At 41.1% G+C, this 27,212-nt stretch overlaps 1 protein-coding gene across 1 annotated transcript in view; it reads right to left on the bottom strand.

The window, feature by feature from the left end:
* NCEH1 (neutral cholesterol ester hydrolase 1) overlaps positions 1–22,585 on the bottom strand; it is a 47,992-nt gene extending 25,407 nt beyond the window's left edge. Inside the window, exon 1 of the mRNA XM_016208249.2 lies at positions 22,448–22,585. Within this exon, the coding sequence (XP_016063735.2) occupies positions 22,448–22,585 (138 nt within the window). The remainder of the gene's footprint in view (positions 1–22,447) is intronic.
* Positions 22,586–27,212: the final 4,627 nt, after the last annotated feature.

Here is a 27,212-nt window from a genome sequence, read left to right as displayed (position 1 = left end):
AAACTAGTTCTATTTATCTCTCTATTATCACCGTTACACAAACAAGCTGTCGAGTTCAAGACTACTCAAAGTGCCTGGCTCTGTGAAATGATGAGTTCCTTGCCCTCAAAAAGCTGCAGAAGCAAAAAGCATCCAAATTGAAAAGGAAGAAGTAAAATTGTCAATCTCTGCAGATGACATGATATTAGATATAGAAACCCCTAAAGAATCCACCAAAAATTAATAGAATTAATAAAAGAACTCAGTAAAGTAGCAGGATACAGAGTTAATATATGGAAATCTGTCATATACCTATACACTAATAACAAACAATCAGGAGAAATTAAGAAAGTAATTCTATTTGTAATTGTATCAAAAAGAATAAAATACCTAGGAATAATTTAACCAAGGAGGTAGGAGACCTATACTTGGAAAACTGTAAGACATGGAAGGAAGAAACTGAAAAGGACACAAATCAATGAAAGGACATATTAGGCCAATAGACTGGAAGGATTAATATTGTTAAAATGACGATACTACCCAAAGCAATCCCTAACAAACTACGAACCATATTCTTCTCAGACCTAGAACAAATAATCCTAAAATTTATAAGGAAACACTAAAGACCATAAGTAGCCAAGCCAATCTTGAGAAAGAAGAACAAAGTTGGAGGTATCATGCTCCCTGGTTTCAAGCTATACTAGAAAGCTATAAAAATCAAAACAGTATGGTACTAGCACAAAAACAGACATGTAGATCAATGGACTAGAACAGAGAGCCCAGAAACAAACCCTCGTTTATATGGTCAACTAATCTATGACAAAGGAAGCAAGAATATACAATGGAGAAATGATAGTCTCTTCAACAAGTGGTGCTGGAAAACTGAAGATAAATGCAAGAAAAATGAAACAAAACAACCCTCTTACACTATATAAAAAATAAATAAAAATTGATTAAAGACTTAAATGTAAGGCCTGAAACCATAAAAATCCTAGAAGAAAACATAGGTAGTTAATTTGACATCAGTCTGCATAATATCATTTTGGATCTGTCCCCTTGAGCAAGGGAAAACAAAAGCAAAAATAAACAAAGGGGGATTTCATCAAACTAAAAAGTTCTGCACAGTGGAAAAAACCCACCAACAAAACAAAAAGACAACCTACTGAATGGGAGAATATATTCACAAATAATAAGGGGTTGATATCCAAATATATAAGGTACTCATACAACTCAATAACAAAATAAATAAATAAATAATCTGATCAAAAAATGGGCAGAGGACATGAAAAAATATTTCTCCAAAGACGACACAGATGGCTAACAGACACATGAAAAGATGCTCAACATCACTAATCATCCAGAAAATGCAAATCAAAATTGCAAAGAGATAACAACACCTTACCCCAGTCAGAATGGCTATTATCAAAAAGTCAACACCACGTGCTGGCAAGGATGTGGAGAAAAGGGAGCCCTCATGCACTGCTGGTACAACTGCAATTTGGTGTAGCCACTTTGGAAACAGTATGGAGAGTCCTCAAAATACTGAAAACAGACCTAATATACAACCCAGCAATTCCACTTCTGGGTATTTATAAAAAAGAAGAAAAAAATCAAAACACTAATTCTAAAAGATATATGCACCTCTATGTTCACTGCAACATTATTTATAACAGCCAAGATATGAAACCAGCTTAGGTGTCCATCAATAGATGAACCAATAAAGAAGATGTGGTATATAAATATATACAATGGAATATTAAGCAACAATTAAAAAGAATAAAATCTTACCATTTGAGACAATGTGGATAGACCTAGAGGGTGTCGTGCTAACTGAAATAAGTCAGACAGAGAAAGACAAATACTATAGAGTGTCACTTACATGTGGACTCTAAAGTGAAATAAAGCAAAACAAATGAACAAACAAAACAAAAACAGGCTCATAGATACAGAGGCCAAAAGGATAGTTGCCAGAGGGGAGGGGTGCTGGGGAGGGTGGGTGTAAAGGGGAAGGGGAACATAGTCAATAATATTGTGATAAGTTTGCACAGTGACAGATGATTACTGGAATTAGTGGGGTGATCACATTTAGCCCTGAAAGTTCCTCATGCAGAGAAAGCAGAACCCGAGAAAAATGCTACATTTTATAACCAAGAGATCATCAGCTTTACACTTCAGAGGAGAGTTTGAGGAGATGGGTTTGAGGAGGCCTGTGTTGGTGACCAGGACACTACTGCTAAGGACGCCAGGGAAACCACCAAGCCAACTGTGTGCCCCCGCCCACAGCTCAGTAGAAAAGGTTTAATTTTAAGTTAGTTTGCATTAATTGCGCCTTTATTATTTTGCTGTACAAATATAAAATGGCACATAATTAAATTTTACTGCTTGAACACAGATGTATATAGCAGTTAAGAATTTTTAGGAAGAAAACATTTAATGTAAAGACTCTTAATTTCTTTGTGGGTTTTGAATTGTGTGTGACCCAGTGATTTGTAAAAAAACATAAGCATAAGGTTATTTCCCACTGTGGTGTTAATAAAACTTAGCATTATTAAACAATTTCCTGCTCTCATATCATGTATTGGGTATATAAAAATAATATAAATGGAGCCACTTTAAAATGAAGTCTGAGCTGCCATCCCAGGGGCCTGCTCAACTTATGCCTCAAGCTTTTGAAATGTTAAAACAGAGTGAACCACCTTTGTACTGGGCCTAAAGCAACATTGTGTCTTGAACAACTGTTTGCAAAGATAACAAGGAAGCAGATATGACTACAAGACTGAAAATTAAAAACATTCTTCAGAATTAACATCACTATGTCAGCTTATCTGCATCTATATGAAAGGCCTTCCTTCTCTGATTTAACTGTTTCCCTTTCCTTTTTCCTCAAATGCCCCTTGCCTTTGCCTCCTACTCCTAACATTATGTGGGCTTCTGACCGAATCAGAGCTTCCTGAACAGCTATTTTTTATCTCAAATAAATGTTTTTTGCCTCTACTTTGGCCTTTCATTTTTAGATCAACAGGTAACTAAGGTGAAAAAAACACATTTTCTTTTAGTAAAGCTTCACTAAAAGTTACCACTTTATCATTCTTTGATAACTAAATGAATAGAATCATTAAGTAAAAATGAATGAGGGAGTGAATGTTTACAAAGGCCATTCTTTGTTTGAGGACAGATACCCATTCTCACCAGTCTAAGGACAATGACAAGGCATTTTCACTGCTTCATCCCTACCATTTGGCACTCTGCCTAGCATACAGTATGTGTGCAACAAACACATGTGGAATGAATGAGTGTTCATAGTCACACTTAGAAGTGTATATATAACGCTTGAAAACAAGATACAGTGGTGTGCTTCTCATATATCTAAAACTATTTACCAAGATGTACATTACTGTGTCTCATAATTATGAGATTACTAAAACTAATTTTACTTGGCAAATACTCAAGAAATCAAATCTAGAAAATGTCTCAAGACTACAAATAAACAAAAATTGGAAATAGCTCGCTAAAGTGCAATTATCTAGGCACTCTACTACAAAAACAAGAAAACAAAATATAAATCTGGGCGACAGTTAATCAAGTAAATCAATTTCTTAGGAGGGTTAATGATTACTCAATCTAGTTCAAAGGTCTGGTGGGTTTAGCTGGGAATTTAAGTCACATTATCTTAAGAAGCCAACTGAACAGATACCATTTAGTCTGTGTGCAATTCTGTAGAGAACTCCCAGTGGCTGGCACTCAGTCTCACAGAGAACCAGTGAAGATCCTTCCTCGTGGAGCTTGTAAAGGAGCTTCTCTGACCTAATTCTCTCTCAACTAGGTCTCAGCCCTCATTTCTTCATACATCTTTTCTCACCAAATCTTTTTCTGAAAAACTCAATCCTTACTTACACTGGATGTAAATAAAGTTGTACAATTCTAAAACCTAAAGGGTGCACAGGTATGTAGACTCTTCTTTACAAATTGAGAAAACTGGTGCCCAGATGGGTAAGGGGACCAGCCCCAAAACATCCAGTTACTGACATGTTTGGACTAGAATGCAAGTCAGCAGATTCCTGGTTCCAGGTTCTTTCACTAAATCCCTATGGGAAAAAAGTTGCAGTTTATCTCAGGAAGTCTCTGCAAACCTAACCTTTCTTTCTCTCCCCCTTCATAGCAAAATTGCTTAATTCTATGGTTATTTTTGTTGTTATTGTTTTTATTTTAATTCTACTCCTCTGAGACAGGATAGTAAAAAGTTAGGAAAATTCCTTCACAAGTGCAATGTGGGAAACAGACAAAATAATTAAATAAGGCCAAACAATTTGAGCAATTTCCAGCCAGCTAGTGAAGCACAAGGTCTTATCTTCCCCAAACAAGGACACTTGGGAGCAAATGGTTTACACATTCCAGACTACATGGAGGAAGACCGGCCTTGGTCCCAGTCCTCTTCAATGACATTCTTTAAAGATGAAACTGACCATAGAATGACCCTGACCCTTCTATACACTCATCTTGATAAATCAACATATTGAAGGACACACCTGGAAAACTAATGAATATTCTCTAAGACCCTCACCTGAAACCTTCCCTAGGATTCCCACTGCCAGGAGAGAGAGAAAAGCCTCAAGACCAAGGACCCAGTGTAAGCTCTCTGGAACATGCCCATGCCTTTTCTTGGGCATGAATTTTTTACTTTCTTTCTCCTAAAGTCTACGGATCCCCATAAGACTTGCAACCAGGGTAGCAGTGGGCAGCGGCAGCTTGTCCTGGGCTAACCCCCTCAACCCGTCTCCAAGGCCCCTTTTTTCTCTGACTTTCCAGGGAGCTAACAGCAGCCCCACCCTAACTCACTTCTGCCATTGTGACTTTTACTCCTCAGCTAGTTCATGCAGCCCTGCCACGGCTCACTCCTTTCCTATAAGGTCTCTAGAGAGCCAAAGCAGCCCCGCCTAGGCGCTCTTCTGTTACTTCTACCCTACGCCCTTCTTTGCTCCACTGTCCCCAGCTTTAAAAAAGTACTCTCAAAATCACCCAGACTCATATTGTGATATTCTCCTGCACAAAGTCAAGAACCCACCCACCACAGGCCAGCTTGGGGCAGACCTGCTTTGGCCCAGTCCCCATCCCATCACGTAACACTTCCACTTCACTACTCCATCTGCCTCCCAAACCTACAGCTAGAACATCCGTGTTTCAAGCAGCATTGTTCTAAAACCTCACTACCTGCTGACCTGACCCCTGTGCTCTCTTTGACATCTCTGGCGTTTTAGATTTTGTTGCCCTTTTTACATACTTAGAATATTATAATGTTAGAGCTGGAAGGAAAACTACAAAGCAGCTTTTCCCAAACTGTGTTCCATGGAACAGCAATTTGAGGAGACAATTTTGCACAGAGAACAGAGAGAAAGGCTCTGTGATCCTGTGATTAACTAAATTTGGAAAATACTGCCTATCAGTTCTCCCAGAGACTCACATCAGCTTTTTAAAGACACTGACAAGTCCCAGTAGTAAAACAGAAATTTATTTTACTCTGCTTAGTCTTTAATCTTTCACACCTATTAAATTCCCTTAAAACTGGTTTGGGAAGACAGTGCCTAGTCCAACTCTCTTCTTCTACAAATCAAAACTGAATCTGCATTTGAATGACTTGCCAAGGTCCTGCTCTATTTTGGGAGCCACAGATGGAGCTCCAATCCTGCTCTGAACCTCAGGCCAGGGCCTACACTCTAAGGATTATTCCTCCTCTGCTAGATCCAATGCTTCCAGGTCGTCAGCACACCCAATATCCAACCCTTTGCCTCGAGCTGGACTACAAATGTTCCCACAGTGTACGCCTAAGGGAAAGGGGAGAAGAGAAGATGCTTGATTTTACTATGTCAACTTGATCTTACATCCAATCAGGACATAGGACTACGCTGGATTTCCTGTTACACAACTACTACGTAACACTAAACACTGGGCATGGGCATGGAAAACCATCCTAAGGTTCATTCTCAGGGGTTCCAGCTCAGAGCAACGTGTACTGGAAAGGATTTGAGGGTGAGACTGTTCAGACAAGGGCTATAGTCTTTAGGGCAAAGGGCTGGGTGAGCCTAGGCTCCTCCAAAAATTTGATGGTACAAGCCAAACTGCCCTTCCATCTTTTTCATGCTTCCTTTGAATTGTTCTCCACGTTTTCCCAGGTGATTCTAGAGATCCTACTATGCCAAGAATCAGCCTCCTTTCCATTTTTTCCTGGGGGAGGGAAAGCTAGATAGAGGTGACACAAAGAGCTTTAAGACAGTGGAAATCACGATTTGCATAGAGGTGGGCCAGTGTTTACACAAACTGCCTGCTGTCTTTCTGTTTGGGGATTTCCAGAATAATTGTGAAGTGAATGGACAATGACAGTGAGAACTAAAGAATGGATGTCAGATGGTTTCATTAGAGTGGTAGCCCATACTCTTTGAAAGAGCTCTTTTATCCAACAAAACAGACCTGCTCACAGTTCCTAAGTATGCTCATTCCTACCAGTTTGCTTTTGTGCATATTTTATATTATTTCCTTCCCTACCACACAGATCTCCCTTTCCCTAGCCTCCCTGCAATGCTATTCTGCCCCACTCTTTAAGCTACAGCTCAGATCTTAACCCTCCCAAGGCTGTTCCAGCTTGGTTCTCACCTTCTCTAAGCTCCCAGCCACTGTTAGCTATACTGCCCATTGTGAAAACCACCCATGTACTTACTGCGTCCTGACATCCCTAGGCTTATGCTCCTGTATTACTTTACCTACTGTGTAATTATGTCCTGTCTCTCCAAATAGAATCTGAACCCCTCAAGCATAGGAATCGTTTGGAACACTTGGGCAAAATAAAAGTTTTCAGTAAGTACTTGTTAATTAGGTGAAACATTAGATGAGTGTAGCTATAGAACACAGGTCATAAATTCATGTCTTCGGGGGCCAGGCTAAATGAATAAAACAGGTGTAATACATCAGGGAGTGGGGAGGCCTGTGGCAAACTGGAGAAACAATTTCCTGAATAATAAAGAAGCTGCTGCTTTCCCCGGGTGATGGCATGATGTGGAAATTCTGGCCCCATGCTGCCAGATGACCTGATTTTTTAAAGAGAAGCAGAAAACTCAGATTATAAAATGTTTAATATACGGTGTTGGCAAAAAATAATATCTACAGGTCAGTCTCTGGCTCTCACGCTGATTGTTTGAAAGTTAAATCACATTTTTTTTCATACAAACAATATGCATGACTGACAGTATTCTATCCCCAAACCTGGACAATAATAAATAAAACCAGGACATGACATCAGAATATGTGACTTTTGTTTGTTTTACATTTTGAATTATGATGATGCATAGAAACAGTTTAATTAGAGAGCAATGACAATGTCCATGGGGATTCTGGAGAACCTGAATGGGATTTACAGGTCCACCTGAGGACTGCAGAGGCTGATGCACTTGTTTCTTTTTAAAATTAGCTTTCCTTCAAAACACACAGATTTCCTTTTCCCTGATTTGAGTTCAGTCTTCTCATCAGAGGTACTTACGACAATTCGGGAATCAAAAGAGAAATAGAGGACAGAGGTTAATTTTTCTGAGATTATTAACTTGGTTAGTGTTAGAAGAAAAGATTAAAGGGAAATATATTAAAGAGAATATAATATGATATATGATATAAGTATGAAAGAAAGTCCAGGCTGCCTACATGCTGTCTCCGTCCCCCCACCAAGGCTCCGAGGAAGTAGGCTATATATAGTTGGGTGTTGTAATAGTTGCCCAGTACTGGGTAAAGGGTCGCTGGCCCTTCTCCTTGAGGTTGACATATGTGCTGAACACTTGGTGGTACCCACAGGTGCTGTGGACTTGCAGGGCCCTACCAACCCATGCAGAAGTAAAAGCTGACAGTTCTTACACTAACTGACAACCAAAGCGACATTCAGAGCACTGACTCTTGCAAAGGAGGGAGAATCCAACTGGTTTCAGAGTTTGGTTCACTCCTTTGTGTACCCTTAATGGGGACAGATCCTCTTTCCCTGACGTTGAATTTGATTTCTGGAAGAGCCACAGTTCCTCTAGAGATAGAGGTGTATGATGAAGCTGAGGACTGTATTTTGTTCTAAACAAGGTGAAACTGATGTTCACCTGCATCTCATGAAGTGGCTTGGAATGAAATTTCTAAAAAAGGTCTTAGACATGCTCTGAGTACTAGCAATGGCATCATAATTAGATTAAGCATAGAGGAAGATACTTGGAGGGATAGGCACTCTGCTAAAACCCCTATATTCCCCTTCACGGGTAGTGTAGCAGATTGGAAAGACCATGGGATTGAAACAAAAGACCAGGTTGAATCCTTTCTTAGCTGTTTATCAGCTGTAAAGTTTTGCAAAAATACTTAACCTCCCAAGGTTGTTTTTTTTGTGTTTTTTTAATGAAAGTTTCTTTAAGTGTAAGAACAGAGGATGAAAGCAGGAATCATTGAAGGAATGAACAAGAATTCTGATGACAACTGTTTTCAAAGAAACTACAATTAAACAAAGTATTGATTTAAACTATTAAATTAACAAGTTTTAAAAAACCAGTTATAATATTTTAGGCTGGAAGAGTATAGTACGATTGGCATTCACTCACATTACTGTCAACCATATTAATAAGAGAATAACTTGGAAATAAGGACCTGCAAAATTATTTATACAATGATCCAGTAGTTTTAGTTTTGGGGAATCTCTGGAGGAAAAATCTTAAACACACAAAAAAATTATATATACAAATATGTACACCGTAACATTATTTATAATAGCAAGTAACTAAATCATCTGTTTCTGGTAACAGAGGAATAGTTACATTAAAAATGGCACATGTTCCATTACAAAGAGAAGGGAACATGGAGCAGTAATAATGTGGTCCACCCTTCGGGTATAGTGTGCCAGGTACTTTTAGGAGCTGGGTCCACAGTGGTGAAGCCCACAGACATGCTTCCTCCCCTCACAGAGCTTCCAGCCTTGTAGAGGAGGCAGAATTACTCAGGGAGACAAGTTACTTAGAAGTAATTAAACAGACAATTATGAATGGCAGCCTGTTCTATGGAGGGAAAGAACAGGGTGGAGTAAGAGAGGAAAACAGGTGAGAGGGGAACCAGGCTGGGTGGTTAAAACAAGAGGTCAGGTTCTCTAACCATAGACCCAACCCCTTTGACAAACATGCGAGGAGCTTTTGACGTTTAAGTCACCACAGCTGCCAACCGCTGCAGTGCTTGTTTCAACAAGGAGTGACTCTCTGAGACAGAGCACATGTGGCACAGCAAGGGAAGACTGACTCAAGTTTTTGTGTAAGACCCAAAGCTAATAAAACCAAACAACAGTAGAAAAACAAATCGTTTTCAGTCAAATGACATATTTGGCCACCAATATGGGTTTATAAAAGAGAGTATTTTTAATAAGAAGGTTAAAACTTAATTTGTCAAGTAGTACTAATTTTTGAAATATCATACAATGGTTGTGGGCTTTCATAATCCTACTATTAGCTTAAAGTTACCATAATTAAAATGGTGAAATATATCTTAACAACACAAGACTGGGATTAGCCCTACCCATAGATCAGTTATGTAAAGATCCCCTTCAAACTTTTATTTTCTACCTGTCAGAAACTCAATAGAAGTGGTTCCCTGGATGGGACACGTTCTCCCACCTCACAATTTTGCACCTGCTGTTTTCCCTTCCTGGGAAGTCCTTCCTTCCCTGCCAATCTGTTGTGCTCTTCTCACCGCCCTTTCAGAGTCAGGTCAGCCAGCACTTCTCCAGGTTCCTCGGCCTGAGTTCCCCAGACTTACAGAGGCCGCCTGGGTTGGGCTCCCACAGTGCCCACTACAGACCACAAACTGCAACACTCAGCAAGTTTTGTTGGAACTGTCTACTTGGATTTTCCAAACTAGAATATGAGCACCTCAAGGTCTCTGCAGAGTCTGGCACGTTCCAGGTGACCAATAAATGTCTGCCGGTATTTTAGAGAATGAATAATGCATGATTTCCCTCCATGAACAGAAACAGGAAGCACAACAGCACACATTTAAGCTTAACTTCAATGTTCACAAAATGACCCTAAGTAAACCTGGCTCTCCCACATGCACATAAAACCACAGGAACCAATCTTTATTGCAACAACTTTAAGGATCATTGGCATATAGAACTTTAAAATGCTATCCATGGTTGTCTGCCTCTCTCTAAAACCTGAAAATGGGGGAAAAATGGGTTTGGGATGGAGTGAGGGAAAGAATGGCATAAAGACATAAAGACATTTAACCATGACAACACCCAAAAGAAAGTCCAATTTTTTAAGTAGTTAAAATTCTATGATTTTCTAAAAAATAATATTTTATGGAATAAAGAAAATCATGTTAATGTTTTTAGAATAACTGAAAATCACTTCTGCCCTAGCCAATTTGGCTCAGTGGTTAGAGCGTCAGCCCACAGACGGAAGGGTCCCGGATTCGATTCTGGCCAAGGGCATGCACCTCGGTTGCAGGCTCGATCCCCAACCCCAGTCCGGGACCGTGCGGAGGCAACCAATTGATGTGTCTCTCTCACATCAATGTTTCTCTCTCTCTCTCTCTTCCACTCTCTCTGAAAAGCAATGGAAAAAATATCCTTGGGTGATGATAAAAAAAAGAAAATCACTTCTAAACAGTTTCTTCTTGTACACCTCCTGTACACATAACCAATTACAATTTTTTTTTTTTAATCTTCATCCAAGATAAATCTTCACTGAAGTTGCAGAATTATGCAATTTTAATATGAGGAAATAAGACTGACAAGTTATTGGCTTTGTTCAGTAGGAGCTTCTGTGGCTGCTAAGACCCAAATCTGGCACGTGGTATGTCCTGTAAAATAGTGGTTCACTGTCCTTGATGGAAGTATAGCAGTGCATTTCAATGGTACACTGCTAACTATAGAACTAAAAGGCATCGGTCTACAACAGAGCAAGTTCAATAATTATTGATGTGAACCTCATTTCCAGGCACATAGGAAAAGCTACATAGCCTGTTAAGAGTCCAGATTTTAAAATGTATTTCCATATAAATGAACCAACCAATATACATTTAGTTGTTTGGGGAAGGGGAGTCTTTACTTTTCATTCTCCTTGTTGTTGTTTTTAATTTATTTTAATTATTTAGGCTCCAAGTTGAGATGCTATATAGTGTGTATATCAGTATAGTCAGTAGTATAGTATATAGTATATCAGTAACCTCCATCTTAGGTTTTAGTTACAAGCTACAAAGTATACTTTGGCTATTTCCTGTGAAAAATGAAGGCTCAATATCCACATTTCATAAGTCAAAACATTATTTTTTTCAGGAATCCTTGAAATCCTTCCAACAAACAGGCTACAAGTGGAGATGCTGACGTGTAAAAGGGCCAGTTGCCTGTGAGTACACTTTATGCCTGATACCCTGAGGGGTCCGCCAGGGGGCAGAGGGCCCCTTCGCAACCTCATGTTTCTCAGTCTCTCAGGAGAACTGACCACCCCTTCTTCGTGGTGCTCTATGTTGGTTTCTTTGACGCTATATTTTCCAAGTTTTCCTCTTTGCTCTCTGCCTGCTCTATCTCCTTTGTTGGCTCCACCTCTTCTCACAACTCTAAAACTTCTCTCTTCTCACTCAACACTGTTTCCTTAGGGGATTTCATGTCTTTATGGGATTTCAAATACCACTGACCTGCCAACAAATTTCTCATATGTCCTATACTTTCCTTTATATGATTACTTGTCACATATTTTTAGCATGGATTGTAGCTCCAGGAAGGCCAGGGGCTGGTATGTGTGTGTGTGTGTGAACTGCTATCACCCTAGTGGCTGGCACAGAATAATTGCTCAGTTAATAAATGACAGAGGTCATGGTGGTCAATTGAAGACACCTGCCTTTAATAACTTAGAAGGCACTGCCGTCTTTTCCATAGTTATAGACCAGATCTCTGGGCCCACAGGCAATCTTTGAGCAAATCCAAAGCCCTTTGTTGAGGAGAACAACCCTGCTTTGCAAGTGCTTCACTACCTTCACATTCTGGCAAGATGGCCACCACTGGAGCAGAAGTCAAATAAAGCACTTTATATAACAAAATGTCACGTCGCCGACTCTAAGCTCCAGTTAAAGTCTAAGGAACAGCATATTACTATTGGGGTATACCGCAGACAATTGCCAAAAATCAGATCTGAACTAAATGTATGTCTTATGTGCCAAGTACTATTCCAAGTGCTTTATTTATTAACTAATGTGTGATAATAATGACAAACAATGAAGCTTTATACACATTACTCACACAATCTTCAAATAACTTTATGGGCTAAGTATCGTAACCACTTATTAGATCAGGAAACAAACTCATAGGTGAAATACTCCTCAAGGTCACACAGCTGGCATAGCTCAGAGCCTGGATTTGAGCACAGGTCTCCTTGATCCCAAAATCCATGCACTTAAACACTATGAAAATGGTCCCCAAATTTTGGTAAATATATCATCAGTACCATGAACTTTTTGTTTGTTTTTTGTTTTTGTTTTTAATTTATCTTTATTGTTGAAAGTATTACAAATGTCCCCTCTTTTCCCCCCATTGATCCCCTCCACCCTGCAACCCCCCTTCAAGCCTTCACCATACTATTGTCTGTATCCATGGGTTATTCATTTATGCATATAAGTTCTTAGATTATTCTCTCCTCCCCCACCCCACCCCTGCCTTCCCTCTGAGATTTGTCAGTCTGTTCTATGCTTCTGTCTCTGGATCTATTTTGTAAAATAGAGATCTACAGTCCATTACATTTGGGACTCACTATATATTCTCTCTTTAAGACTCAAAATACATGTTAAAATGATAGGACTTCTGAAACATTTTACAGTTTAAAAAGAAATCCTGATTAACACTGTTTAACTCAGCATTTCCAAGTCTTATTTAACCAGGGAATCCTTGTAGATGTGTAATATACATTAAAATCTTCCAGAACTAAAATTTGTAAATGCATAACACACTCCTTTCCTACGTGATGCTTTCTTTGTGGATCACACAACTAGGACAAATGATTTCAGAGTGGAGGGGGTTGAGTGGGAAGGGGAGGAGGGGAGGCTGAACAATCCAAAGAGGAAGTCGTAGAATATAGTTCAAAAGGCACTGGAGTCCAGCCGACTGGTTTAACAGCCAGCCTCACCAGGCAGTCATGTGTCTGTGAACCAGTTGCTTAACCTTGTGGGCTTCTATTTCCTTTCCTGTTAAATGAGGACACTAATGACTATTTCACAAGGTGGTTACATATATTACTCAGTAAATAGATCCATTATTTTCTGCCGGAAATCTTATTGTATTAAAAGAAGTAATCTTCTAAAAGCAGAGGATTGACTTGCCTCACTAAGAAAGTCAAGGAGGCAGGGACTATTGCTACTCTGGACTTGTGTCTTGCTAACAAGGAAGAACTGTGTCATGAAATGGAAATGACTGAAACCTTGGGACAGAGTGGCCTTACCTTGAACAGATGCATAAACTAAGAAGAGTGAGATAAACATCTTGCACTTTAGAAAAGTGAACTTCAGAACAAAGAAAAGGTAACTCGAGTCGCAGGGCAGGGTCATTACTATGGGATAGGCAGCACCGAGGAGGATCGGGTCAAATAAATTTCTTATGGGGCATTCATCAATTATCCATTCAAAAGGAAAAGGGACAGGCAGAACGATGTGAAGTGAATGTGGGGATTCGTCAGCAATCTTTTAAGGAGATGGCCTGTAACTGTAACTAACATTTAGCTAGAATAGGCATACAATTCATTACAAATTTGAAAAAAAGCATAATCTGCAAAAAATATTATGAAGAAGTCAGAAACCCAGAAAAGAGCGAGGCTTGCGACAAAAGTTGCAAAGGACAACAAAAAGCCAGTTTTCTGTAAGTTCAGAGTCAGAGCACATGAAGCGCTAGTTGTGCCCCTCAGGGCCCATGGAGCAGCACAGAAGACTGAAGGAAAGCGGAACCAGGAATTCCTGTGTTCTCTATGGGGAAAGACCTTCAAAACAAAACAAACAATAAACACCTAAAACAGTAAGAGGGAAATGACGTCATAATAGGTGAGAAAGCTTATGATCCGGTGGGGAGTCTGTACATATCAACAGAAGGAAAGAAACACACCAGGGCCATAAAAGAAGAACAAAATGCTAGCAGAGTGTCAAGGTGAGAGAAAAAAGCTGACTGGGGAAAAAGGGGAAGTTTCCAGAAGAGATGGTTTTTGAGGAGGTGTTGAAAGATGCGGGAGCTGTTGCCCAAAGTAAGAGAGAGGGAGGGCACGTGAGGCAGAGAGGACAACGGGAGGAAGGGTGTCAGATAACAAGCGTGTAAACCACAATGGGAACACTGAGGCCACACTCAGCAGAGTGGTACTTCCAGGCTGTAGCAGGCCCTAAATGCCAGCTAAGGAATTCAGTCCTTTTATTCTGCCACTTATCCTAGGGGACAGGAAGCCAGGGGGTAAGGGGGGTGGGCGCCGGAAGGTTAGCAGTGAGATTTGAGTAGAACTGGGAGCACAACAGTCATGCTTCAACTTCAACTTGATGCTGCTGAATGTTTGCAAGTGAAATAAATGTAGGCCAAGCATCTGTCCAGATCTGTCTAGGTATAATTCTGGTTTAAAACAGTTGTATTGCTAAGGTTATTAATAGCAGCCCCTGTGACTCTCAAAAATGTCTTGGTTTGGACATTGAATTATATGGCTACCTAGGTATAGGTAATCTGGGGACTATCAATCTACATTTAATAGCAGTAATAATAAACTATAGAGTGGAGAGATTCCTACCAGGTACGTTACAAATGATTTACAGGTGGACCACAAGATATTGGTTTAGGTGTTTTATGGAAGTAAATACCTAAAACCATGTTTTATAACTATTCAAAATTTATCACAGTTGACATCCTATTGGAGAAGCACTGTATAAATTTTCTTTATAAATCTAGTGAATTTTGTCATTCAAATCCACATAGATTCCGGTCCCCCCCTCCCCCATATTTCCTTCAGTTTCCCCTAGCATACTTTAAAAATGTAATCAAGTCTATGGCATGAAAAAAGATTGGGAAACACTAGTGTAGGTTAATTTCACTGTGGACTGTGGGGGCTCTAAAAAGTCAGGATACAGTGTACTGGTGACAAAGTGACCAAGAGCATTCCCACACGCACAGCCACGGCTATGAGGGGCCTGTCAGAGACAGAATCAGGGACAAAATGGAGCAGATCCATCCTAGAGGACTTTGTTTTCAGGTAGGCCTGGCCCAACAGTAAGAGGTGAAACTAGGAGTCCAGGGACTTTGATTCCAGTCCCTATCCTGCCAGTATAAGCAATCATGTAATCCTAGGAGTGTCACTAACCCTTTCTGAACCTGAATTTCCTCACTTGACAAATGGACATAACTAATGCCAGCCAATTATTTATTATAAAAATAAAATGAGATGATGTAAGTGAAACCCTTTGCAAAAACCTAGTTCTATATAAATGTAAGTTATAATAAAAAATTAGGTTCTTTAGGGTCCCATTTCTCTTAGGGCTAGCCTCCTTTCCCTGTCACCACTGCTGTCCCCCTGGGGTATCTATGGTAGGATCCCCCCAATCCTACTCTCAACTCCATACACATTCATTCCCACTACTTGCATCACTACCCATTCACTGACCACTCCCAAATCCATATATGCAGGCCACCTCTCTCCTCTTCTGAGCTCTGGTCTTGTATAAATGCAAGCTATTTATGAACAGCTATGCTTGAACTAGTCCCATGGACACTTCAAAACAAGATCCAGAATGCTAATATCTTCCCTCTCAGGTCTGTTTCTTTGCCTAAATCCGGGTCATCACCACCATTTACCTAGAGCCTGTGCCAGGAGTCATCTTTGACTCCTTTCTTCCTTCACTCAGACTATCACCTCCATCAGCAACCTTCACTCCAAACCAGTCCTACTTTATTAGTTCATGTTTTCACCTTTCACTTGGATTGTTTCCTAAGTGGTCTCTCACCTTCACTTGCTTTCTTAAACTCTAGTCTCTACACTGCCACTGAGAGAGACTATTCTAAAACACAGATTCCACCATGTGATTTCCCTACTACAAATCTTTCAGTGGCTCCTTTCTTGGTCCACAAAGCCCTTCATTATCTGACCGGTGCCTCCTTCCTCCTTCTTCTCTCTGACTTTTGGGCTCCATGCTCCAGCCAGTCTACTTTTGGTTCCTTAGCTGTACCGCCCTCTCTCATTGGAAAGGCCCTACTGGTTGGAGTGCCTTTTTCACCCTTCTTTCTCCCCTCTCTTCTCTTCCCCCACCTTCTTCACTCAGCGGGCTCCTAAGGAAAAGCATTCTAGTACAATGATTAAGCCCTGGAGTTCAGGCCTGAGGTGAATTGTGATTTCCCCTCTTATAAACTGTCACCTTGAACCAGTTCTTTGCATTTCAGTTTCCTCCTGTGTAAGATAAAGAAAACAAGAACACTCGCCTCTTCATTGTAAACCTCGATAGAGGCTTCCGTCCTCTGAGCTGGGGTTCCAAAGGCAGACAAAGGGGTCAGGTGAAACCACAGTAAATAGGTTGGTTTAGGTAATCCCTAAATTCCTTTCTGACCTAGAGATTCCAATGGCTGCTAAGCAGAGGCTCTATTCACTTCATGCTTTTACAAGTCTTTTCCAAGCCATATATTTCATTTTGATGTGCCAATAAACGAGAAAATAATCCAAAAACAAAAAACAAAAAACCACAAAAACCACCCGCCTCGTAGAATTATAACATGGACTAAATGACTTGCATGCAAAGCACATTAGCACAGTATCTGGCACAGAGTAAATGCTCACTACATGCCTAATAGTGTTAGCTACTTTTATCATAAACATTAACCTTGATAACTCAGATTAGATGTCAACGTGAAAGGGAAACTCCCCAATGCCCAGGTCTACATTAGATGTCTTTTTTAAGGCTCTTGTAGCAACCCATAAATATCTGTATCATAACTCTCCTTCTGTCACTCTAGTTCCCACTCTCTAACTGTCAATAGATTTATCTCCCTTTCACTCGACTGTAAGCTTCTCAAGATTAGGTAGATGTCTTTTTCATTTTCATCTGCCACTTCCTAGCACTGGTGTTCAGTTAATATTCATTGAGTAAGTGATGACTTCTAAATGGTAGGATTTTAATTTTATTTTAGAAACACTGAAAGATAAAATGAAGGAGAAAATAAGTGGTAGACAGTTCCCACGTAGTTTCATTTGGCAGTAAAAGTAAATATTACTCACTATTTTAAGAGAAGTAATTGTGCACTGAGAGAACATTTAAGGATGATTACTGCACTTTCACATCTCACAGAAAATGTCATAGATCAAGATCAAACCACATGTTAGAAGAAGAATGTGCCATTAAAATCAATAATGATGGCATTTCTGTGAGCGGGGCTATATTTGCAGAGTTCTAAGAAAAATAAAAAGAAAAATTATAAATTAGGCATAGTCTAACACACCTGATAGCTGAATTAATCTAACCTTAATGTTCAGGTGGATCAAGAGGTGCTGACCTGTCAACTCAGATTGCTGACCTATCAGAACTAATACTGAATAAATATTGCCCCAAAGCTATTCTTAAAGCCTCTCTACAACCAGGCATTTAAAGAAAAATCCCACCAAATCATCTAGAAACTTTTGTGGATGGTGAAATCTCTAACTTACATGAAGCATTATTATCATGGCAAGTCTAGGTGGTAGACAAACTTGTTATTTACTGTGGTTTTCAGGTTACATGTACCTCGTATTAGTAAACATCCCATTCATACATGGTTATGAAAAAGCTTAGCAAGTTGGAGCTCTGCATGGCTCCAGCTGAGCAGTCATTTAAACCACACCTACATAGCCCAAGGGCACATCATACACAGAAAATTCAGGTATGATCACTTTTTTTTTTTTAAATCTTCACCTGAGGATATTTTTTCCATTGCTTTTCAGAGAGAGTGGGAGAGAGACAGAAAGAGGAACACCGATGTGAGAGAGACACACTGACTGGCTGCCTCCCGACTGGGGCTGGGGCTGGAGCCTGCAACCGAGGTACGTGCCCTTGGCCAAAATCAAACCCAGGACCCTTCAGTCTGCAGGCCGAGGCTCTAGCCACTAAGCCAAACCGGCTGGGGCCAGGTAAGATCACTTTAAATTTCAACAAGTTTGGGGACATTTTACAGGATGAAAAACAACTTGCTCAACTAGTCCAAAAGCACTGTCGTCCATAAGAAGTAGGAATCAGTAGAAATGCCAAATTCAACATCCTCTCTTTTACATATGCAATCAAAAGGAACATAGTATAAGAACTAGTAAGCTAGGAAGTGAACAAGATAAGTCAAGCTCTTACTCTGAACTCCCTTCAGATGCCACTATTAACTTGATCCACCATCTTATCACCTCTCTATACTGTATATAACCTTACTGTCCTATGAGTTTCTGTAACTGTGCCTCTTCTGTAACACCTGTCAGCTCCTACCTTTTTAACAGCTGTATATAAACAAGGCTTCTCCAGTCTACTAGGCTCTAGTTTCTGTTAGGTCATTTTAGCATCTTCCTAAAACCCCGTACAGTAGGCCTTTCAACCTGTGTTATAGCTCAGTGACTGAACATGAAGCATCTCCTGGGATAGCTGTGCCTTTCAAAAGACACCTGATGTTCTTCATAGAACAATTACTAAAAAATTATTCACATTGATACTCACAGGCATATCAATTCCACTTTAGAAGTAGGAAACCTACAACAAAAACTTATTACAAAAAAGGTTTTAAAGTTATTTCTTATTATTACATGTTCACTGTAGAAAAACTAGAATATACAGATTTGAAAATTGAAGATACAACCTTATACCCTCCCCAAATCCCTATATTTTAAATTATATCCTTCTGCTCTTTCTATACCTATATATGTAGATATAGATAACTATACGTTTTAAAAGACATTTTAAATGGGATAATGGACATATATGCTGTTTTGTAGCATTTCCCCACTTAATGTACAGTACGAATCTTTCGTAGGCCACCAACCATTGTTTTACAAGCTAATTTTTTGACTGCATAGTATTCCAAAACGTAGGTTTACCACAATTTACTTAATCTCTTTTGTTCTTAAATTTTCATTCTTTTAAATAATGTTACAGAAAAAAGGAATAGGCCCTGGCTGAGTAGTTCAGTTAGTTAGAGCATTGTCCCGATACACCAACGTTGCAGGTTTAATCCTGGTCAGGGCATGTACAAGAATCAACCAATAAATGAATGAGTGGAACAACATATCGATGTTTCTCAACCTCTCCTCTCGCTAAAAAAAAATGTAAAAAGGAATAAAAGATAAAAAAGGTTGCTGAGTAGTCCCCCATATTTCTCATGAATAGCAGTGCTCTGGGACTAGTTGTACATTTCTGGGTATCTTCACCTGTCCTGGGATCACCATTTTTTAAACGGCTTGCATAGCAGTTTGAAATCAGTACCAGAACCTCCTCAAACTCCATTCTTTTGTCCCTCTAGTTTTCTGTGACCCAATCTTTACCTACCCTCTCTGTCTACTGCCTTCCCAGACTGCCTTTTGTTTGTGCTTTTCCACTGCTCAAGTCTTATGATGGCTCTGCTGTAACACTGAAATTTGCCTAGCTAGTATTTTATCCCCTTGGACTCTTAGAGCGAAAGTATCAACCAACTAATCTGATAAACTAATCCATGCTAATATGAGGGGCTCATTCTCAGCAACATATGTGCAACATAACTTAAGCAGTTTAAGGAAAATATATTATCTACATCTACAATGCATTTTATTTATCTTAAAGCACAGTGCTTCTCAAATTTTGCTGTATACTGAAATCACCTGGGGAGCTTTTAAAAACACTGATGCCTGGGTCTTACCTCCCAGGAATTCTAAATAAAGTTGGTATAGGGTGTGACTTGGGCATCAGAATTTTTTAAAGCTCCCTAGATGATTCTAATGTAGCATCTGTGTTTGAGATGATATAACACGTAGCTTCTTCTTAGATAATATTGGAGGACTCCAAGGAAGAAAAGTAGAATAAGTGAAATTCTTCTGCACAAACAAAGGAGATAAGAGAGGTTGGAAGGGTGAAGCATTTGCAAACAACAATAGAATAAAATTAGCATTCATGCTTCCTGATGCAAGGCACGAGTCTGCTGTGTTCAGAAGTAGACCAAGCTTCACTTCTGAAGTAGCTTCAGTTGCTTTTATATAGAACCAGTAATCTCTAAAATTATTTGGGTAACAAACTTTATGCCATGAATTTAGCGGTAGCTCTCCAGGTTTCGACTGCTTCCAATTTACATTTATTTCACTGTTTCAACAGCTGGGCAATCCCATGGATTGGGAAACCTCCACAATCCCTAGCGGACCTATGGGGCAACTCTTAAAAGAATAACTGCAAGTCCCAGGCATTTAAGTACATTACTAAACCTCACAGCAACCCTATTTTACAGGGAAAACTCAGGATCACAGTGGGTTAGGAAATTGCCTGGCCTCGCAATCAGTAAGTGGCCTCACTGGGATGTGATTAGGCAAGGCATGGCTCTAACAGTCATGCTCTTATCCAATTACAATGTGTCGAGCCACATTGTCTTTTCCCCAGGACAATTTGAAGCAACACTGGTAAATTGCTTTACTGGGCAGAAGAGGTTTCCAGGTGGTCCGAGTGATTTTTCTGATATTTCACAATTCCAAAGACAAGTCATGAGAGTCACTTCTGTGCAAAGCCACTCCCAAGCTACGGTGCTAGGTGAGGATCCTTTGCGGCCTCATCTATCTCTGTGACCTGGCAGTCCACGTTATCATTCCCAAACACCAGCTGGGGGCACATTCTGTAAAGGGTTGGAAGGCCTTGCCTTTAATGGGTTGGTGGCCTAGTTGGGGAAAAAAGGCTTTTCTTCCAACCTGGCTTTTCCCAGATTACTTATGATGGGGAACGCTTTGGTGACCTGAAAACTAAAAATAATCTCTGTGGCAAGCACAGAAGTTTTTTTTTCTTTTTTCCTCTGTTTTTCTAATTCTTATTAGTCGCTATTCTTTTTATGTACTACCTACAATTTACAAAAGGCTATTTAACCCACCCCAGGTATCTACCATTATACCCTAGAATCCTTGAAGGATGTTACTCCCAAATTATCTAATTTCTGAAGGAAAAGAGGGATTGCAGGGCTTCCTACATGAGGGCTGCCTTCCATGAAATCAACGCTAGAAGGGGGTGGTCATCCTTTTACCATGTTAATATTCCAGGGAGCAGGAGGAAAGGAAGAAGATCAGTAGCTTCACAGACACTTCCTAGGACACAACAGGGGACTTGGGATAGGACGAAGCTTCAGAGACTACAGAATCCCACACACAGCGAGGATGGACAGGGAAAACGAACATCAACCCTCAGGAAAGGTCGTGATTTCCCCCCTCCCTTTCTCTAGTCATTCTTAGAAAAGAAAAAAAAAGAGTTTACAAAAATAACCTGAGAGTAAAGCCTACGGTTGGGGGAAAAGAGGAAACTTGATTTTGGAGGAAGGTTAGGAGTTTAGAAGAGCAAGCAGCTCGGAAATACTGTTCAGTCATAGGGCTCAGCCTTGGCTGTAGATTGCAGTTTAGTGTTTCTGACACTAAAAATAAGGCCTCTTACCATAGAAAAAAGCAGAGACAGTAATATTTTCCTGTTTGGGGGGGGGAAGAAACACACACCCATGGTACAGTAGAGAGAACTGTTACCCTGCCGGGTAAGCCAGGGGATCCTGGCTCAGGCAGAGGTTACTCCTCCACAGCCAAGGACATCAAATAAAGCTGCAAGGCGGGCAGAGAACAGATGCACCCGGCGAACGGGCTCCCGCCAGCCCGGCTGCCCTTCTCCCTCGGGCTACGCTGGTAAACGCGCTCGCGAGCCGGGGATCTGAGCGGCCCCTGAAGCGCTCGCAGGAGCCCCGACGGGCCCGCGGGGAGGGTCGGCTCCGCGGTCGGGACGCGGGGACACCGCTGCGCCCGCTCCTGCCTTCGAGGCGGCTGCACGGGTCGGAAGGCGACCCGGCTCTCCCGGGGCTGTCCCAAAAAACATGTAGCTCGCTGTCTGCCGGCCCCGGTCGGAGAACGAAAACGGGGAGAGGCGGCTTATAAAATGCTGAGAGATCGGTGTGTGTTTTTCTGACTTTGCAAACCAAGAAAGAGGGGGCTGTTTAGGTCGGACGAAGGGTTGCACGGTTGTCAAATTCTAATCAAAAACTTCGCCTTTTGCGTCGCCAAGGCGGCCGAGGGGACAGAGCTAGGCGGCTGCCAGCCAGGCGGCGAATGCGACACCCCAAAGACGCCGCACGGAGCCACCTTAAAAAGCAATCGCTCCATTCCCCGCGTTAGAAAAACAAGCATCCTCGGGGGACGTGGTCCGGTAATTTTGCTCCCCCCCCCCTTCGAACAGGGCTTAAGAGGAGGGAGAGAAAAGCCAGCGCTGGGCTGCGGCTCACCGCTTGCTGCGCGCCCCGGAAAGTCGCGTCCAGCAGCATCAGCTTCCAGGGGTCGGACACGGAGCTGGGCAGCGGGATGTAGACGTAATAGGCGGCCAGCGCCACCAGGGCGGTGAGCACCACGCACGACGACCTCATCCTGCCCCCGGCCGGCCAGTCTGCGGCTTGACCCGGACGAGAGGGCGATCGCCGCCCCGAGCCCTCCAGCAAGTGGATGCGAAGGCCGGCGGCTCATTCCCTGGCTTCTTATATCCCCGGGAGCCAATCAGAGGCGGCGTCGGGAGGAAGTGCGAGCGCGGACGTGCGCCCCCCCGGCGGTGTCCTTGCGGAGCGCAGCACAAGCTGCGGGCTGGAGGGAGCGCCCAGGCGGCTCCGGGGCGCGCAGCGGCCTCTGCAGGACGCGGGCCTGCATTGCACGCCTGCGACCGAGGGCTCCCCGCGGACCGTCCGCAAATGGAAAGCTGCAATCGTTTGTTTGTGCAAAGCACGCGGGCCTGTCTGACTCAGACTGGGCATACGGAGAAAGGTAAAAATCCACTGTCTGGCAATGCAATGAAATTCTAGCTGACATATGGTGAAGGAAGATAATTACAAATTCTTGCAGTTCAAGCAATGACAAGCCAGTGACTATATCTAGCACCTAAGTCTTGGTTTCTAAATCCCAGTCTCCAATAAATGGAACTATGGCTCTGCCACAGCTACTTGGGGGGGGAAAGGCTGACTCCAGGACTGGGGCAGATAAAGTACAAGATTAGTCCTTTGTGCTAGAAGATAGAGAAGTGTTTAAAAAATGGAGGGGACTGGTCAAAAGGACTCAGGTAGCAGCTTTAAGGATCTCCCAAAGGTTAAAGCTGGGATAATTTTAGCATCAAAATGAATAATAATAGTGGATTATAAACCACTGAGTGAAAAGAAATATCCATGAGTCTATACTAATAAAAATGAAGGAAATGCCACCTGAAAGAACTCTTTCAGTAGGTCAATAGAAACCAAAACAGCACTTGAATCCAGACTTTCTGTTAAAGATAGGGGATGGGAGGTGAGTACAGAAACGGAAAGAGAACTTCTCTAGCAGAACTACAACCTGAGATCTAAAAGGAAAACATTTGGGAGAACTGTTTCCAGGAGATGGCAAGAGAAGAACTCCAAACTTATTGATTGAGGCCTTAAAACACCTGGTACATGTAATTTTGCACCTTGAAATAATAATCTAAACGGAATCTGGTCCAAAGAAGTGAAGTAATCATAAATTGGGAACTGATAATGAGATGATTAGGTGGAGGTGTGTTAAAGTTAAAGGAAAACTTGTATATAAGGGGCACACTTTAATGGTATTTCAAGCATTCAAGTTTGAGATCATTGTTTTACATCTTTTTTTGTAGTTGCTAGTAACGCATATAACTCTAAACAAACAGAGATGCGTAAGTTTGTGGACAAATACATGTGCATAAAGTTAGAAGCTAATCTTTATGGGTGATGAGAGCTAGTCCCAGAGATAAAAATCAAGCTCACTAACATAACTTACTTTGAGGAAATCTGTAAAAATAATTCCAAGTTTTACTGTGCTGCTAAGCAATTGGGACTGTGAAGAAAATAGAACAGGGTGGTGTGACACCCTGTGGCTGGTTGCTGCTTTAAACTGCGTGATGAGGGGAACTTTTTGAGGAGATGACATCTGAACTGAGATCTGAACGACTAAGGAGACAGCCTTGCTGGGATCTAGAGGTCAAAGGAACAAGAGCAGAGGCTTTAAATTGCTAAGGAGGTCAAGGAACAGAAAGGGCGCTAGTGAGGCAGGAGTAGCGTGCAAGGGGTGTTGGTACGAGCACAGTGAGAGAGTCAGAGGTAGTACGGGCGTCAGAGGGCAGATCACTTAGGACCAAGTAGGCCATGTTAAGGAGTCTGAACATGCTCGTGCAGTGAGAAGCAACTGGAGGCTTTACAGGTAGAAACAGGATCTGATCTGTATTTGAAAAGAAGCACTCCAGCTGCTGTATGAGAACAGGAGGCCTGTCAGACTTCTGCAGTAATTCAGATGAGAAATGATGGTGGCCTGGAGTGGAATAGAGAAAAGCGGCATATTTAGGATCTATTTTAGAGCTAGTGGAGATAGGATATACTCATAAATTGTAAAGGGTGATAAAAAGAAAAGTCAATAAAATGCTTTGCTTCGAAGGAAATAAGATGGAATTTGAGTCAAGCAATTAACATTTCCATTTATATAGAATTAAATTAGTTTTTATTAAAATCTCCTAGTTATACGATATAGCAATATCATTGCTTAACAAAATCTTTATTTTATTACTTGAAATAATTTAGTCAAAATGTCATCCAAAGACGAGCAGAACTTGCCTGGCAGGTGTGTCTCGGTTGGTTGTGTGTCGTCTCATGCACCAAGAGGTCACTTGTTCAACTTCCAGTCAGGGCACATGCTGGGGCTGCAGGCTCGCTCCCCAGTAGGGGGCATTGATGTTTCTCTCTCATCGCTGTTTCTATCTCTCCCTGTCCCTTCCTCTCTCTCTAAAATCAAGCAGCCTATCTTAACAGAAAAGTTGTCTGGGAGTCTATCATCAGCTATATGACCTTGGCGAAGTTATTAATCATTCTTGACGCTTAGATTCTTCATCTGTAAAGTAGTTTGGATCCAGTGTCCCTAAGAGTCCTTCCAGCTCCAAGAGCTACCAGTTACATGAGAATGCAAATACAGGCTAACCATATTTAAACAGGCACTTTTAATAAAGCTCTAAAAATGTACAAGAGCTCACATGAAAAAGTAATTTATGTTGGGGAAAACAAAGAATGATTAAAATATAGTATTAGCTTAATAGGTGACCGTATTCAAATCACAGAAATGCGTATTTGGCAAGAAATTCTATCCTCGGGAAGAAACGTGGAGCGTGATTAGACTATTCTAGACTCATTGGACTTAAGTTACTTTTCCTTTCCTTAGGCACAATGAATCTTTCAGCTTTTGCAATACTCATAACTAACTCATTAGAAATTGCTTTATAAATAGAGCCTTAATGAATAGAATTACAAGATCGATTCTATAATCAGTGGTGGAGACCTCAGCATCCAGAACATAAAGTTGTATTCTTTGTGCTGTTACGAATGAAGTAAGAAGAGCCATCACAAGCTAGTCTGAAAAACGTGTATATTGAGTTTTTTATTGTATCCAATGGCTTATGTTGATCAAATGAAGGTGTCACTGACTGTAGAAATCCTTTCATCATCTACGTCACAATGACCGCATCTCACTAGAGGTTTTCCCCTTATGTTTCACACTGACTTTTTCACTTTTGTTGTGAAATATCGTCCTTTGCCAGCCTTTCCAAGTTCATGTGTTCTGTCCTTGTCAAAGCCTAAACAGCTGATGGGAACCAAACCAACGCTCTAATCAGAGTTTGTCCTGGGGACTCTTTGGCAGGCCAAGGACACATTTCCTACACATTCCGTGCTGAGCAAGGTGCCTCCTGACTTCTTAGGCTCACCTTCCATTTTAGCCAGGTCGCAGGTGACCAGAGCTGCCAGAATTTGTAGCAAGATGAAGAAACTCAATGTTAAAGATGTGTTGTTGTCAAAAATTGAGTGATTTACTGTCATTTTGCTTTTCTCTTACTAAACTTCATCCTACTTTGTTGATTGCTTTTTGAAAGATCTTGAAGTGATTTAAAATTCTTACTGCACCTGCTAAGAAGAAAGAGGTTTGTCTGTTTTACTCACTGCTGTATCCCTAGTGAGCCTGGCACATGGTAGGTGCTTAACAAGCATTTTAATGAATGACTATGATGAAGCATTGGTAAATTCACTCAATACTTTTTCAAATTTAATGAAAATGTCACTTATGCAAATTATTGGTAAGTATATTTGGAGAAATGATAGATTCAGAGAAAAAGATAAGGGAAAAATGAGGCAGAATAGGGGGAAAAAACAGGAGATAAAAAGGGTGTGTTGGAGGGAAAACATAAAATAAAATTTTAAACTACTTGCCCAGAAATACTCATTTTATTTTATATTGTTTAAAGGGTGAATCATCTGGCTCTTCATATGCTTTATAGTGTTTGGGGCCTATGAAAGAAAACTTGTTGGACATTTGGTATTTCTGTGTCCTACTGAAATCTTTTGAAAAACTTTTTTTTTAAAATTTATTGGTTTGAGAGAGAGAGAGAAGGGGGGGAGAGAGAGAAGCATCAGTTTGTTCCACTTATTTATGCGCTCATTGGTTGATTCTTGTATATGCCCTGACTAGAGATCGAACCTGCAAGCTGGCGTATTGGGACGACACTCTAACCAACTGAGCCACCCAGCCAGGGCTGAACACTTTCTAAATGTTGGTAGTTTTCCACATTATGAACCCCAGGTCTGCAAACTGGAAGCTACAAATGTCACTTTCCCAGTCTCTCCTGCATCCCAGACACTGAGCAAGTGCCCTAGATTCTGTCATTAACGCACTCATGGAAACCTTTGACTCAAGCATCACGAGGAAGAAGGTGTTGTACAGAGTCTGGTTGAGAGTCATGGAGTTCTTCATGGCATCAGAGGTGAAGGTTGGTGCTAGTGTCTGAGGTCATTGTTCCCAGAGGCACTGTGGATAGCCTCACAGTGGCTTTGGGTACTACTCCAAGGAGCACTAGCTTCTGAGAATTGTACTTTTCTGTTAAACCTAGCTAGAGTGAGTTGGTTCATTTGTTTGTAACTGAAAGCCCTGATATAATCATTTAGGAGTCCACAATTATGATGATTTTTAATATTTTGTAAACCTAAT

Source organism: Miniopterus natalensis, chromosome 6 (assembly GCF_054644295.1).
Source record: "Miniopterus natalensis isolate mMinNat1 chromosome 6, mMinNat1.hap1, whole genome shotgun sequence".
NCBI classification, from domain to species: Eukaryota; Metazoa; Chordata; class Mammalia; order Chiroptera; family Miniopteridae; genus Miniopterus; species Miniopterus natalensis.
Note: the sequence above shows the minus strand (reverse complement) of the source record. Positions and strands in the feature narration are given on the sequence as shown.